This window comes from Oncorhynchus tshawytscha, unplaced genomic scaffold (assembly GCF_018296145.1).
Source record: "Oncorhynchus tshawytscha isolate Ot180627B unplaced genomic scaffold, Otsh_v2.0 Un_contig_5015_pilon_pilon, whole genome shotgun sequence".
NCBI lineage: Eukaryota > Metazoa > Chordata > Actinopteri > Salmoniformes > Salmonidae > Oncorhynchus > Oncorhynchus tshawytscha.
This window is the reverse complement of record NW_024609820.1, coordinates 567438-584757: the sequence shown is the minus strand read 5'-3', so window position 1 is coordinate 584757 and position 17320 is coordinate 567438. Positions and strand designations below refer to the sequence as shown.

The following is a 17320-nucleotide window of genomic DNA, read 5'->3' as shown; positions in this document are numbered from 1 at the left end:
TGATGACTATTCACAGACTATCTACTGGCTATGTGATGACTATTCAATAACTATCTACTGACTATTCACTGACTATTCAATAACTATCTACTGACTATTCAATAACTATCTACTGACTATGTGATGACTATTCACAGACTATCTACTGACTATGTGATGACTATTCACAGACTATGTATTGACTATTTACCAACTATCGCCTGACTACCCAATAGTTATCCACAGACTATTCACTGACTATAAACTAGCTATTCACTGACTATAAACTAGCTATTCACTGACTATAAACTAGCTATTCACTGACTATAAACTAGCTATTCACTGACTATAAACTAGCTATTCACTGACTATAAACTAGCTATTCACTGACTATAAACTAGCTATTCACTGACTATAAACTAGCTATTCACTGACTATAAACTAGCTATTCACTGACTATAAACTAGCTATTCACTGACTATAGACTGACTATAAACTGACTATAAACTGACTATAAACTGACTATAAACTGATATCCACTGACTATAAACTGACTATAAACTGACTATAAACGGACTATAAACTGACTATAAACTGAATATCCACTGACTATAAACTGACTATAAACTGACTATAAACTGACTATAAACTGACTATAAACTGACTATAAACTGACTATAAACTGAATATCCACTGACTATAAACTGACTATAAACTGACTATAAACTGACTATAAACTGAATATCCACGGACTATAAACTGACTATAAACTGACTATAAACTGAATATCCACTGACTATAAACTGACTATAAACTGACTATAAACTGACTATCCACTGACTATAAACTGACTATAAACGGACTATAAACTGACTATAAACTGAATATCCACTGACTATAAACTGACTATAAACTGACTATAAACTGACTATAAACTGAATATCCACTGACTATAAACTGACTATAAACTGACTATAAACTGACTATAGACGGACTATAAACTTCATATCCACTGACTATAAACTGACTATAAACTGACTATAAACTGACTATAAACTGACTATAGATGGACTATAAACTTCATTTTCACTGACTATAAACTGACTATAAACTGAATATCCACTGACTATAAACGGACTATAAAACTGACTATAAACTGACTATAAACTGAATATCCACTGACTTAAAACTGACTATAAACTGAATATCCACTGACTATAAACTGACTATAAACTTAATATCCAATGACTATAAACTGACTATAAACTTAATATCCAATGACTATAAACTGACTATAAACTTAATATCCACTGACTATAAACTTAATATCCACTGACTATAAACTGACTAGAAACTGACTATAAACTGAATATCCACTGACTATAAACGGACTATAAACTAACTATAAACTGAATATCCACTGACTATAAACTGACTATAAACTGACTATAAACGTAATATCCAATGACTATAAACTGACTATAAACTGACTATAAACTGAATATAAACTGACTATAAACTGACTATAAACGGACTATAAACTGACTATAAACGGACTATAAACGGACTATCTACTGACTATAAACTGACTATAAACGGACTATCTACTGACTATAAACTGACTATAAACTGACTATAAACTGACTATAAACTTAATATCCACTGACTATAAACTGACTATAAACTTAATATCCAATGACTATAAACTGACTATAAACGGACTATAAACGGACTATAAACTGACTATAAACTTAATATCCACTGACTATAAACTGACTATAAACTGACTATAAACTTAATATCCACTGACTATAAACTGACTATGAACTGACTATAAACTGACTATGTACTTAATATCCAATGACTATAAACTGACTATAAACTTAATATCCACTGACTATAAACTGACTATAAACTTAATATCCACTGACTATAAACTGACTATAAACTGACTATCCACTGACTATAAACGGACTATAAACTGACTATAAACTGACTATAAATGGACTATAAACTGAATATCCACTGACTATAAACTGAATATCCACTGACTATAAACTGACTATAAACTTAATATCCACTGACTATAAACTGACTATAAACTTAATATCCACTGACTATAAACTGACTATAAACTGAATATCCACTGACTATAAACTGACTATAAACTGAATATCCACTGACTATAAACTGACTATAAACTGACTATCCACAGACTATCCATTGACTATTTACTTAGTATACCCAACCTATCCACTGACTATAAACTGACTATAAACTGCGGCAGCGTAGCCTAGTGGTTAGAGCGTTGGACTAGTAACCGGAAGGTTGCGAGTTCAAAGCCCCGAGCTGACAAGGTACAAATCTGTCGTTTTGCCCCTGAACAGGCAGTTAACCCACTGTTCCCAGGCCGTCATTGAAAATAAGAATTTGTTCTTAACTGACTTGCCTGGTTAAATAAAGGTTAAAAAAAAAAAAAAAAAAATAAACTGACTATAAACTGATTATAAACTGACTATCCACTGACTATCCACTGACTATAAACTGACTATCCACTGACTATCAACTGACTACTGACTGACCGGTCATGTTGTCATGTAGGTAATGGAGGAATCATGTTTGCTCTCACAGCATCTGTCAGAATGCCAGAAAGCAGTGGGCCTCCCGAGTGGTGCCGTGGTCTAAGTAGCTGTGCCACTAGATATCCCGGTTCGAGCCCAGGCTCTGTCACAGCCGTCTGCGACCGGGAGACCCATGGGGAGGCACACAATTGGCCCAGCGTCGTCCGGGTTAGAGGAGAGTTTGGTCGGCAGGGATGTCTTGTCCCATCGCGCTCTAGTGACTCCTGTGGCCGGGTGCAGTGCACGCTGACATGGTCGCCAGGTGCAGGGTGTTTCCTCCAACACATTGGTGTGGCTGGCTTGTCAAGAAGCAGTGCGGCTTGGTTGGGTTGTGTTTTGGAGGACGCACAGCCCTCGACCTTCGCCTCTCCCGAGTCAGTACGGGAGTTGCAGCGATGAGACAAGACTGTAACTACCAATTGTATATCACAAAATTGGGGAGAAGCACTGCTTCTTGACAAGCCAGCCACACCAATGTGTTGGAGGAAACACCCTGCACCCGGCCACTAGAGCGCGATGGGACAAGGACATCCCTGCCGACCAAACCCTCCTCTAACCCGGACGACGCTGGGCCAATTGTGTGCCTCCCCATGGGTCTCCCGGTCGCAGACGGCTGTGACAGAGCCTGGGCTCGAACCGGGATATCTAGTGGCACAGCTACTTGGACCACGGCACCACTCAGTATATATATAAAAAACAAAGCCAGAAAGCCAAATGAAGGGTTCACAGTTGAAGTCTTCATCTTTGAAATATGGATGAGCATAAAGTGGGCATGAGCTGAGGTGCATGACATCTCCCAAGACTGTTTCTTCACCCTTGAATGACTACAGAACATAGTGAAGATGAGCTCCAGTTCTCTCATCTATACCTTGTTTAGAGAATATCAACTCTTTATAGTAGGATTTCACAACTTCTTTTAGCCGAACCATTAATACAAATATAAGTGATGTTTGGATAAATCGCTGTTGCTAAGCGTTCTCCTCTCTTCTCTCTCCAGGAGCCTATGGAGTGGTTCTGAAGTGCAGGCACAAGGTAAGACCATGACAGCATCAGTGTCACACAGTTGATTCTTCAGGAAGTCTTATGTGAAATGCACAGTAACATTTTACTCTTCATCCTCAAGGTATACATGCTTATAACAGGTTCTCTTCATCCTTAAGGTATACATGCTTATAACAGGTTCTCTTCATCCTTAAGGTATACATGCTTATAACAGGTTCTCTTCATCCTTAAGGTATACATGCTTATAACAGGTTCTCTTCATCCTTAAGGTATACATGCTTATAACAGGTTCTCTTCATAAGGTATACATGCTTATAACATCCTTAAGGTATACATGCTTATAACAGGTTCTCTTCATCCTACATGCTTATAACAGGTTCTCTTCATCCTTAAGGTATACATGCTTATAACAGGTTCTCTTCATCCTTAAGGTATACATGCTTATAACAGGTTCTCTTCATCCTTAAGGTATACATGCTTATAACAGGTTCTCTTCATCCTTAAGGTATACATGCTTATAACAGGTTCTCTTCATCCTTAAGGTATACATGCTTATAACAGGTTCTCTTCATCTATACATGCTTATAACAGGTTCTCTTCATCCTTAAGGTATACATGCTTATAACAGGTTCTCTTCATCCTTAAGGTATACATGCTTATAACAGGTTCTCTTCATCCTTAAAGGTGCAATATGCTGAAAACACTTTCCTGGTTGCTAAAATTTGAACAGTTCGTCTAATTTCAGTTAATGTGTCACAACAAGCAAATATAGTGTAGTGAATCATTGTACCATCTAAAGCGCTGTGAAATATCTTTTCCAGAACCAAAAATATTGTATTTTCAGCTGTTTGAAGCTGGGGCAATTTGTATTATTATTATATTTGCTATTATTATTATTAGAAGAGGGGAAAGAAGTGCCATCTGAGGAGTAAAGTATTCAGATAAACTATTTACAACTGGAATCAATTCTGCCCTTATCAACAACAAACCACAGTATTCCTGTCCAAATAGAACATGTCTTAATTTGATCACCCTGTTGCAGGATTACTGTCCTGGGAATGTAAAACTTATAGTGGAATTGAGGTTTAAAAAAGGCTTCTGAAGTTTGTAATTTCCACTTTTAAATGTCAGACTTGATTTTCCCTTACAAAGAAAATGTATCAACCCCTACAAAAATGTCAATTTTAATCCAGATAATTTCCTGTTGCTGCAGGTTTATATTCCTGATGTAGCAAACTGGCTCAAATTGAAATCCTACATCTGTAGCCTACCATGACTATATCCAACCCTACTTGTTGCCACCATCACGTGTCCCAGTGGTTTGCAAACTTTTTGACCCGCAACCCCCAAAATGGTGTGGGACAGAACTTGCGCCCCCGCGCCACACACATGCACGTGTGGAAACATGTGAACATGCAAATGTCGCCTGTCATTACAGACTTAAAAGGTGATGCATTTTCAAAATGCAAGACGGGCTACAGAAATAAACTGCATCCTGTACCTGCATTTGGAGCTGAAAGTCATTCATGTTAGCAGCAAATATCAAATAGGGCTGTATCATGTCACTTCTCTAGAGTCTAGAGCAGAATCAACTAGGGATATATCATGTCACTTCTCTAGAGTCTAGAGCAGAATCAACTAGGGATATATCATGTCACTTCTCTAGAGTCTAGAGCAGAATCAACTAGGGATATATCATGTCACTTCTCTAGAGTCTAGAGCAGAATCAACTAGGGATATATCATGTCACTTCTCTAGAGTCTAGAGCAGAATCAACTAGGGATATATCATGTCACTTCTCTAGAGTCTAGAGCAGAATCAACTAGGGATATATCATGTCACTTCTCTAGAGTCTAGAGCAGAATCAACTAGGGATATATCATGTCACTTCTCTAGAGTCTAGAGCAGAATCAACTAGGGATATATCATGTCACTTCTCTAGAGTCTAGAGCAGAATCAACTAGGGATATATCATGTCACTTTTAGAGTCTAGAGCAGAATCAACTAGGGATATATCATGTCACTTCTCTAGAGTCTAGAGCAGAATCAACTAGGGATATATCATGTCACTTCTCTAGAGTCTAGAGCAGAATCAACTAGGGATATATCATGTCACTTCTCTAGAGTCTAGAGCAGAATCAACTAGGGATATATCATGTCACTTCTCTAGAGTCTAGAGCAGAATCAACTAGGGATATATCATGTCACTTCTCTAGAGTCTAGAGCAGAATCAACTAGGGATATATCATGTCAGAGTCCAGAGCAGAATCAACTAGGGATATATCATGTCACTTCTCTAGAGCAGAATCATATATCATGTCACTTCTCTAGAGTCTAGAGCAGAATCAACTAGGGATATATCATGTCACTTCTCTAGAGTCTAGAGCAGAATCAACTAGGGATATATCATGTCACTTCTCTAGAGTCTAGAGCAGAATCAACTAGGGATATATCATGTCACTTCTCTAGAGTCTAGAGCAGAATCAACTAGGGATATATCATGTCACTTCTCTAGAGTCTAGAGCAGAATCAACTAGGGATATATCATGTCACTTCTCTAGAGTCTAGAGCAGAATCAACTAGGGATATATCATGTCACTTCTCTAGAGTCTAGAGCAGAATCAACTAGGGATATATCATGTCACTTCTCTAGAGTCTAGAGCAGAATCAACTAGGGATATATCATGTCACTTCTCTAGAGTCTAGAGCAGAATCAACTAGGGATATATCATGTCACTTCTCTAGAGTCCAGAGCAGAATCAACTAGGGATATATCATGTCACTTCTCTAGAGTCCAGAAGAAACTAAATCATTCAGCCTACTTGTAGTGGAGGTTGCAGGATCAGATGGAAAGCATATTCTGTCTGCAGTACTTTGGATGGCAGCCTGCTTGCTGTTCTTCCTCACAATTAGGCATCTTCGTTCTGTAATATTGAAGACAGTGCGATGTTACAGCTATAGTTAGACATCTAGCCAGAAGCAACCCAAACTAGGCCTATCTGAACTATGACCATGATCAATAAAATCACCAGGTAGACTATTGTTCTGGCAAAGATGAGTCACTCTTTTATATGTTAGACTCAGTCCTACTCTATTTTTGCCGAGTAAAACTGGAGGAAATGAAACAAAATATTGGTCACTACCCACTGGGCACAGTTTAAGGTATAAAATAAAACAATTGATTAAATAGTTGTTTTTTCTCATCAATCTACCCACAGTACCCCATAATGACAAAGCAAATACAGATTTTTAGACATTTTTGCAAATGTATTAAAAATAAAAAATGGAAATATCACATTTACATAAGTATTCAGACCCTTTACTCTTTGGCAGTGATTACAGCCTTGAGTCTTCTTGGATATGACGCTACAAGCTTGGCACACCTGTCTTTGGGGAGATTCTCCCATTCTTCTCTGCAGATCCTCTCAAGCTCTGTCAGGGTGGTTTGGGAGCGTCGCTGCACAGCTATTGTCAGGTCTCTCCAGAGATGTTGCATTAGGTTCAAGTCTGGGCTCTGGCTGGGCCAATCAAGGACATTCAGAGACTTCTCCCTAAGCCACTCCTGTGTTGTCTTGGCTGTGTGCTGAGGGTCGTTGTCCTGTTGGAAGGTGAACCTTCGACCCTGTATGAGGTCCTGAGCGCTCCTGAGCAGGTTTTCATGAAGGATCTCTCTGTACATTGCTCCGTTCATCTTTCCCTCGATCCTGACTAGTCTCCCAGTCCCTGCCGCTGAAAAACATCCCCACAGCGTGATGCTGCCACCACCATACTTAACCGTAGGGATGGTAATGGCCAGGTGATGAGCGGTGCCTGGTTTCCTCCACACATGACGCTTGGCATTCAGGGCAAAGAGTTCAATCTTGGTTTCATCAGACCATAAAATCTTGTTTCTCATGGTCTGAGAGTCCTTTAGGTGCCTTTTGCCAAACTCCAAACGGGCAGTCATGTGCTTTTACTGAGTGGCTTCCATCTGGTCACTCTACCATAAATACCTGATTGGTGGAGTGCTGCAGAGATGGTTGTCCTTCTGGAAGGTTCTCCCATCTCCACAGAGGAACTCTGGAGCTCTGTCAGAGTGACCATCGGGTTCTTGGCCACCTTCCTGACCAATGCCCTTCTCCCCCAATTGCTGGGCGTTGTTTGGCAGGGCGGCCAGCTCTAGGAAAAGTTTTGGTGGTTCAAAACTTCTTCCATTTAAGAATGATGATGGAGGCCATTGGGTTCTTGGGGACCCTCAATGCTTCCCCAGATCTGTGCCTCTACACAATCCTGTCTCGGAGCTCTACAGACAATTCCTTTGACCTCATGGCTTGGTTTTTGCTCTGACATGCACTGTCAACAGTGCAGTGTGTGCGTTTCCAAATCATGTCCAATCAATTGAATTTACCACAGGTGGACTCCAATCAAGTTGTAGAAACATCTCAAGGATGATCAATGAAAACCGGAAGCACCTGAGCTCAATTTCAAGTATCATAGCAAAGGGTCTGAATACTTGTGTAAATAAGGTATTTCAGTTTTTATGTTTTATACAGTTGTAAAAATATATATATATTTTTTTTAAGTAAAAAAATCTGCTTTGTCATTATGGAGTATTGTGTATAGATTGTTGAGGATTTTAGATTTTTTTAAAAATGTAATCCATTTTAAGTGAAGGGGTCTGAATACTGTCTGAATGCACTGTGTGCCCGTTACAGTATGTGGGATCTGATGAAAGGACGTCATGTTTTTAAACGAGATTAAGCCTGCAGAGATCCATAGACAGGCAGAATTTGATACTCGGGGCTGATCTATTTCTTTGATGGAATGTGTGGGGTGTAATAAGTATACTTTTGGTCATTGTATTCATGGGGACATATTTTGATGTGATACGTGTTCTCCCTGAATGGTTACCCATGAAATGTCATTTCACCAGTGTTGGCTACACCTGATGATTAGGCCCTAACATAAAGCCCCGTGTAGTTTGGAACAATAGGATCAACTTACTGATTCACTACATGGAAATCATGTTGAACAAAAACCTTCTAGTGTATTGATAGTTGTCTTGGGCAGAGCAACATAACCTTCTAGTGTATTGATAGTTGTCTTGGGCAGAGCAACATAACCTTCTAGTTTATTGATAGTTGTCTTGGGCAGAGGTGTATTGATAGTTGTCAGAGCAACATAACCTTCTAGTGTATTGATAGTTGTCTTGGGCAGCACAGCAACATAACCTTCTAGTGTATTGATAGTTGTCTTGGGCATAACCTTCTAGTGTATTGATAGTTGTCTTGGGCAGAGCAACATAACCTTCTAGTGTATTGATAGTTGTCTTGGGCAGAGCAACATAACCTTCTAGTGTATTGATAGTTGTCTTGGGCAGAGCAACATAACCTTCTAGTGTATTGATAGTTGTCTTGGGCAGAGCAACATAACCTTCTAGTGTATTGATAGTTGTCTTGGGCATTGAGCAACATAACCTTCTAGTTTATTGATAGTTGTCTTGGGCAGTTTGATAGTCTTGGGCACAACATAACCTTCTAGTGTATTGATAGTTGTCAACATAACCTTCTAGTGTATTGATAGTTGTCTTGGGCATAGATAGTGTCTTGGGCAGAGAACAACATAACCTTCTAGTGTATTGATAGTTGTCTTGGGCAGGGCAGAGCAACATAACCTTCTAGTGTATTGATAGTTGTCTTGGGCAGAGCAACATAACCTTCTAGTGTATTGATAGTTGTCTTGGGCACAGCAACATAACCTTCTAGTGTATTGATAGTTGTCTTGGGCAGAGCAACATAACCTTCTAGTGTATTGATAGTTGTCTTGGGCACAGCAACAGAAACGTGTAGTGTATTGATGTGATCCTGGGCAGAGCAGAACAACAGAAACGTGTAGTGTATTGATGTGGTCCTGGGCAGGGCAGAGCAACATAACCTTCTAGGTTATTGATAGTTGTCTTGGGCAGAGCAACAGAAACGTGTAGTGTATTGATGTGGTCCTGGGCAGGGCAGAGCAACATAACCTTCTAGGTTATTGATAGTTGTCTTGGGCAGAGCAACAGAAACGTGTAGTGTATTGATGTGGTCCTGGGCAGGGCAGAGCAACAGAAACGTGTAGTGTATTGATATGGTCCTCGGCAGGGCAGAGCAACAGAAACGTGTAGTGTATTGATGTGGTCCTGGGCAGAGCAGAACAACAGAAACGTGTAGTGTATTGATGTGGTCCTGGGCAGAGCAGAACAACAGAAACGTGTAGTGTATTGATGTGGTCCTGGGCAGGGCAGAGCAACAGAACCAAGGTCAATCAGTAGCAGTGTTGGTAACGTGGAACTTTAACTGTTGACATCATCAACTCCGCATCATATTGATTAATGAGGCTACAGCCAAACCTGTATTGATCATCTCTTCGTTGGGCAGTTGATCCGGCCTGGGGGGAAACTATTTGGAGCAGGGGGAAAAGTTAATAGTGTATGTCCCAAATGGCACTCTATTCCGTATATAGTGCACTACTTTTGACCAGGGCTCATAGGGATCTGGTCTAAAGTAGTGTACCAAATAGAGAATAGGGTGCCATTTTAGAAGCTAGCAATAGTTTTAGTAGGCAGACACCTCCATTCACAGGTTGGGAAATGATTTACTAATTGAATTAATTGAACTATTCAAGTCAGAATCATAATAAAATCATCATAATAATATGTGGACTAATTTGCAAATGAGGCTAAATCATTTTTATGAAAAGTTCACTAAAGTTTCTATGCAATATACAGGCCAGGTCCCAGAAAATATTTTCCAGTCCAAGTTACCTCTTATCTCAATTATTGCCATTTTATGCTGATGTTCCCCAATAGCCTCTCAGAAATCCTGTTATGGAGTGTATTTTATTTGTATTTTTAGCCTGAAACCTTTTTTAGTGGAAAGAGGTTTCCTGAATCCTGATGAATATTTAATTTCTCTGCTCACTGTAATATGGTCTGAAATGGGACCCTATTCCCTACATAGTGTCCTACTTTTGACCAGACCCTATGGAGGACCTGGTCAAATGTACTGCACTATATAGGGAATAGGGTCCCATTTTGGATGAAACCTTGGTCAAAGCCATCATGCAGAACAGCACCCTCAGTAGCTGAATCTTTTAGCACCCTCCTCACCTCAGTAGCTGAATCTTTTTTCAGAACATGTTTCAGATGAAACCTACCAGAATCACCTCAGTAGCTGAATCTTTTAGAACATGTTTCAGATGAAACCTAATAGAATTTAATGCTTGGTGAGAATTGACCATTTGTCAAAAGAATGTTTGGTCTCTTGATTGACAGGCTGACCAACCAATCACCACAGCCCTCCACTTCGGCTGCCTGATGGTTGTGATTGTCTTGATGAACGGGTATTTTACTTTGTTCAAGTTTGTTTACCATTCTCTCATTCTTCCTTTGGATGGAGAAACAGAGAGATGGGGGGTTGGCTCTCCTCTCTTCCCTGTGATTGTGTCATCTACATGTGTTGTTCCTGGCTGGTCTATTTTGAGACAGCAGAGAGAGACGGCATCTTTTCATTTGTCCTTTCTCTCCCAGACGCGTTTCTGTTTGCACAGATTGGCACAGCTGTGGACGCTTGTGCTTGTGCTCCAGCTCCCCCAAACCAAACTCAACTGTGGGCTTTCGGCTCACAACTCATAGCAAACAGTTCCTTTCTTGTGTGGGGGCTGAAAATCAGAGTTGTAGAGTTGAACTAGCCGATGTTTCACCTCACCATCCATTCTGAGGAAGACTGGGGCGGCAGGTAGCCTAGTGGTTAGAGCGTTGGGCCAGGAACCGTAAAGGTTGCTAGATTGATTCCCTGAGCTGACAAGGTAAAAAATCTGTTGTTCTGCTCCTGAACAAGGCAGTTAACCTGCTGTCATTGTAAGTAAGAATTTGTTCTAAACTGACTTGCCTAGTTAAATAAAAAATCAGTTTGGAGTGACTGCAGACACAACATGACTAATGTTATGCTTCACTTGCAAGTCACACATTCTGAACAACAGCTAACTTAATATTTCCATTTCTGATCTTTGTGAGGGGGTGTGGTTACTGGCTGTCCTTATGAAGAGAACTGTAGGGGGTGTGGTTACTGGCTGTCCTTATGAAGAGAACTGTAGCGGGTGTGGTTACTGGCTGTCCTTATGAAGAGAACTGTAGCAGGTGTGGTTACTGGCTGTCCTTATGAAGAGAACTGTAGAAGAGAACTGTAGGGGTGTGGTTACTGGCTGTCCTTATGAAGAGAACTGTAGGGGTGTGGTTACTGGCTGTCCTTATGAAGAGAACTGTAGGGGTGTGGTTACTGGCTGTCCTTATGAAGAGAACTGTAGGGGGTGTGGTTACTGGCTGTCCTTATGAAGAGAACTGTAGGGGGTGTGGTTACTGGCTGTCCTTATGAAGAGAACTGTAGGGGAAGAGAACTGTGTGGTTACTGGCTGTCCTTATGAAGAGAACTGTAGGGGGTGTGGTTACTTATGAAGCTGTCCTTATGAAGAGAACTGTAGGAGGTGGAGTTACTGGCTGGTGTCTTTATGAAGAGAACTGTAGGAGGTGGAGTTACTGGCTAGTGTCCTTATGAAGATAACTGTAGGAGGTGGAGTTACTGGCTAGTGTCCTTATGAAGAGAACTGTCGGAGGTGGTTAGTGGCTAGTGTCCTTATGAAGAAAACTGTAGGAGATGGAGTTACTGGCTAGTGTCCTTATGAAGAGAACTGTAGGAGGTGGAGTTACTGGCTAGTGTCCTTATGAAGAGAACTGAAGGAGGTGGAGTTACTGGCTAGTGTCCTTATGAAGAGAACTGTAGGAGGTGGAGTTAGTGGCTGGTGTCCTTATGTAGGGGGTGGAGTTAGTACATTGCCAGGCATGACTGATGTGAAGCTTCACTTGTCTGCAGTATCTACCATAGTCTAATAGTCCCTGTGTTATCCTGTAGTGTAGTAGTGTAGTCTAATAGTCCCTGTGTTATCCTGTAGTGTAGTCTAATAGTCCCTGTGTTATCCTGTAGTGTAGTCTAATAGTCCCTGTGTTATCCTGTAGTGTAGTCTAATAGTCCCTGTGTTATCCTGTAGTGTAGTCTAATAGTCCCTGTGTTACCCTGTAGTGTAGTCTAATAGTCCCTGTGTTATCCTGTAGTGTAGTAGTGTAGTCTAATAGTCCCTGTGTTATCCTGTAGTGTAGTCTAATAGTCCCTGTGTTATCCTGTAGTGTCCCTGTGTTATCCTGTAGTGTAGTCTAATAGTCCCTGTGTTATCCTGTAGTGTAGTCTAATAGTCCCTGTGTTAGTAGTGTAGTCTAATAGTCCCTGTGTTATCCTGTAGTGTAGTCTAATAGTCCCTGTGTAGTCTAATAGTCCCTGTGTTATCCTGTAGTGTAGTAGTGTAGTCTAATAGTCCCTGTGTTATCCTGTAGTGTAGTAGTGTAGTCTAATAGTCCCTGTGTTATCCTGTAGTGTAGTCTAATAGTCCCTGTGTTATCCTGTAGTGTAGTAGTGTAGTCTAATAGTCCCTGTGTTATCCTGTAGTGTAGTCTAATAGTCCCTGTGTTATCCTGTAGTGTCCCTGTGTTAGTAGTGTAGTCTAATAGTCCCTGTGTTATCCTGTAGTGTAGTCTAATAGTCCCTGTGTTATCCTGTAGTGTAGTCTAATAGTCCCTGTGTTATCCTGTAGTGTAGTGTAGTCTAATAGTCCCTGTGTTATCCTGTAGTGTAGTAGTGTAGTCTAATAGTCCCTGTGTTATCCTGTAGTGTAGTCTAATAGTCCCTGTGTTATCCTGTAGTGTAGTAGTGTAGTCTAATAGTCCCTGTGTTATCCTGTAGTGTAGTCTAATAGTCCCTGTGTTATCCTGTAGTGTAGTAGTGTAGTCTAATAGTCCCTGTGTTATCCTGTAGTGTAGTCTAATAGTCCCTGTGTTATCCTGTAGTGTAGCAGTGTAGTCTAATAGTCCCTGTGTTATCCTGTAGTGTAGTAGTGTCCCTGTGTTATCCTGTAGTGTAGTAGTCCCTGTGTTATCCTGTAGTGTAGTCTAATAGTCCCTGTGTTATCCTGTAGTGTAGCAGTGTAGTCTAATAGTCCCTGTGTTATCCTGTAGTGTAGTGTAGTCTAATAGTCCCTGTGTTATCCTGTAGTGTAGTAGTGTAGTCTAATAGTCCCTGTGTTATCCTGTAGTGTAGTAGTGTAGTCTAATAGTCCCTGTGTTATCCTGTAGTGTAGTAGTGTAGTCTAATAGTCCCTGTGTTATCCTGTAGTGTAGTAGTGTAGTCTAATAGTCCCTGTGTTATCCTGTCCCTGTGTGTAGTCTAATAGTCCCTGTGTTATCCTGTAGTGTAGTCTAATAGTCCCTGTGTTATCCTGTAGTGTAGTAGTGTAGTCTAATAGTCCCTGTGTTATCCTGTAGTGTAGTCTAATAGTCCCTGTGTTATCCTGTAGTGTAGTCTAATAGTCCCTGTAGTCCCTGTGTTAGTGTAGTCTAATAGTCCCTGTGTTATCCTGTAGTGTAGTCTGTAGTCTAATAGTCCCTGTGTTATCCTGTAGTGTAGTAGTGTAGTCTAATAGTCCCTGTGTTATCCTGTAGTGTAGCAGTGTAGTCTAATAGTCCCTGTGTTATCCTGTAGTGTAGCAGTGTAGTCTAATAGTCCCTGTGTTATCCTGTAGTGTAGTCTAATAGTCCCTGTGTTATCCTGTAGTGTAGTAGTGTAGTCTAATAGTCCCTGTGTTATCCTGTAGTGTAGTCTAATAGTCCCTGTGTTATCCTGTAGTGTAGTAGTGTAGTCTAATAGTCCCTGTGTTATCCTGTAGTGTAGTAGTGTAGTCTAATAGTCCCTGTGTTATCCTGTAGTGTAGTAGTGTAGTCCCTAATTATCCTGTAGTGTAGCAGTGTAGTCTAATAGTCCCTGTGTTATCCTGTAGTGTAGTCTAATAGTCCCTGTGTTATCCTGTAGTGTAGTCTAATAGTCCCTGTGTTATCCTGTAGTGTAGTAGTGTAGTCTAATAGTCCCTGTGTTATCCTGTAGTGTAGTAGTGTAGTCTAATAGTCCCTGTGTTATCCTGTAGTCTAATAGTCCCTGTAGTAGTGTGTAGTCTAATAGTCCCTGTGTTATCCTGTAGTGTAGTCTAATAGTCCCTGTGTTATCCTGTAGTGTAGTAGTGTAGTCTAATAGTCCCTGTGTTATCCTGTAGTGTAGTAGTGTAGTCTAATAGTCCCTGTGTTATCCTGTAGTGTAGTCTAATAGTCCCTGTGTTATCCTGTAGTGTAGTAGTGTAGTCTAATAGTCCCTGTGTTATCCTGTAGTGTAGTCTAATAGTCCCTGTGTTATCCTGTAGTGTAGTAGTGTAGTCTAATAGTCCCTGTGTTATCCTGTAGTGTAGTCTAGTCCCTGTGTTATAGTCCCTGTGTTATCCTGTGTGTAGTAGTGTAGTCTAATAGTCCCTGTGTTATCCTGTAGTGTAGTAGTGTAGTCTAATAGTCCCTGTGTTATCCTGTAGTGTAGACTAATAGTCCCTGTGTTATCCTGTAGTGTAGCAGTGTGGTCTTTCCCTGGGGAGGGGCTCAGACAGACAGTCAGGCAGGCGGGGGACGGGTGAATGGATGAGGGCACATTGGATTTGTTCTGCCAGGCCTCGTTGCACTGTAGTCCCCACTGTAGTACTGACTGACATCCAGGGTGAGGCTATAGAGGCCCAGGCAGCTCAGTTCAAGGAGTAGAAACAGTGATAACTTGGATTTGGTTGTGTCTCTAACCAGTTTTCTCTGACAGAACTGTTATGGCATCTATTGGTTACTAGGGATGGTCATGAGTACTGAATGGGCGTCACAACTCCATCTATCGGTTACTAGGGATGGACAGGAGTACTGAACGGACATCACAACTCCATCTATCGGTTACTAGGGATGGACAGGAGTACTGAACGGTCGTCACAACTCCATCTATCGGTTACTAGGGATGGACAGGAGTACTGAATGGTCGTCACAACTCCATCTATTGGTTACTAGGGATGGACAGGAGTACTGAATGGGCGTCAAAACTCCATCTATCGGTTACTAGGGATGGCCATGCGTACTGGATGGGCGTCACAACTCCATCTATCGGTTACTAGGGATGGACAGGAGTACTGAACGGTCATCACAACTCCATCTATTGGTTACTAGGGATGGCCATGAGTACTGAACGGACATCACAACTCCATCTATCGGTTACTAGGGATGGACAGGAGTACTGAACGGACATCACAACTCCATCTATCGGTTACTAGGGATGGACAGGAGTACTGAACGGTCGTCACAACTCCATCTATTGGTTACTAGGGATGGACAGGAGTACTGAACGGACATCACAACTCCATCTATCGGTTACTAGGGATGGACAGGAGTACTGAACGGCGTCACAACTCCATCTATCGGTTACTAGGGATGGCCAGGAGTACTGGATGGGCGTCACAACTCCATCTATCGGTTACTAGGGATGGCCATGAGTACTGGATGGGCGTCACAACTCCATCTATCGGTTACTAGGGATGGACAGGAGTACTGGATGGGCGTCACAACTCCATCTATCGGTTACTAGGGATGGACAGGAGTACTGAACGGTCGTCACAACTCCATCTATCGGTTACTAGGGATGGACAGGAGTACTGAACGGTGGCCGTCACAAACTCCATCTATCGGTTACTAGGGATGGACAGGAGTACTGAACGGTCGTCACAACTCCATCTATCGGTTACTAGGGATGGACAGGAGTACTGAACGGTCGTCACAACTCCATCTATCGGTTACTAGGGATGGACAGGAGTACTGAACGGTCGTCACAACTCCATCTATCGGTTACTAGGGATGGACAGGAGTACTGAACGGTCGTCACAACTCCATCTAGCGGTTACTAGGTATGGACAGGAGTACTGAACGGGCGTCACAACTCCATCTAACGGTTACTAGGGATGGACAGGAGTACTGAACGGGCGTCACAACTCCATCTATCGGTTACTAGGGATGGACAGGAGTACTGAACGGTCGTCACAACTCCATCTATCGGTTACTAGGGATGGCCATGAGTACTGAACGGGCATCAAAACTCCATCTTTAACCGGATTTATATATTTTTTCAAATACTGTAAAGCTATTATGTGGAATGTGCTTTGTTACTGCCCGAACAGGCAAATACATTTTTATTTGTGAAAGAAAATTCATTTTTGTCCTGAAGACAACGTTAATTTGCTTTGACTCTAGGCTTCCAATGTACTTGTGTATTTGCGGGGCATAACAAATAAGGAACCAAGCCAAGAATCACACAGTTCTTCTCCCTAAATTCCCTGTCCCCTCCGTGTCTACACACAAGCTCCCGTTAGGCCTACAGAAATAAATGTCTATAAAACGTATCTAACTGTGTAACGTGTGTGCTGGGAGTCGGGAAGCAAGTTCAGGGAGTGAATCATTTAATAAATAAATGAAAACATAATCCAAAACAAGAAACACGAACAACGCACAGACATGAAACAGAAATAATAACACCTGGGGAAGGAACCAAAGGGAGGGACATATATAGGGAAGGTAATCAAGGAGGTGATGGAGTCCAGGTGGGGCTGATGATACGCAGGTGCGCGTAACGATGGTGTCAGGTGTGCGCCATAACGAGCAGCCTGGTGACCTCGAGGCCGGAGAGAGAGCACAAGTGACAAACTGATGGGATACGCAACATCACCAAACTGATGTTGTGGCCTTATGCCTACTCACCAAA

At 41.4% G+C, this 17320-nt stretch overlaps 1 protein-coding gene across 1 annotated transcript in view; it reads left to right on the top strand.

Moving 5' to 3' along the window:
* The window catches only part of cdkl5 (cyclin-dependent kinase-like 5), an 88127-nt gene that overhangs the window by 17017 nt on the left and 53790 nt on the right, over positions 1 to 17320 (top strand). The window contains 1 exon segment of the mRNA XM_042318986.1: positions 3598 to 3632. Within this exon segment, the coding sequence (XP_042174920.1) occupies positions 3598 to 3632 (35 nt within the window).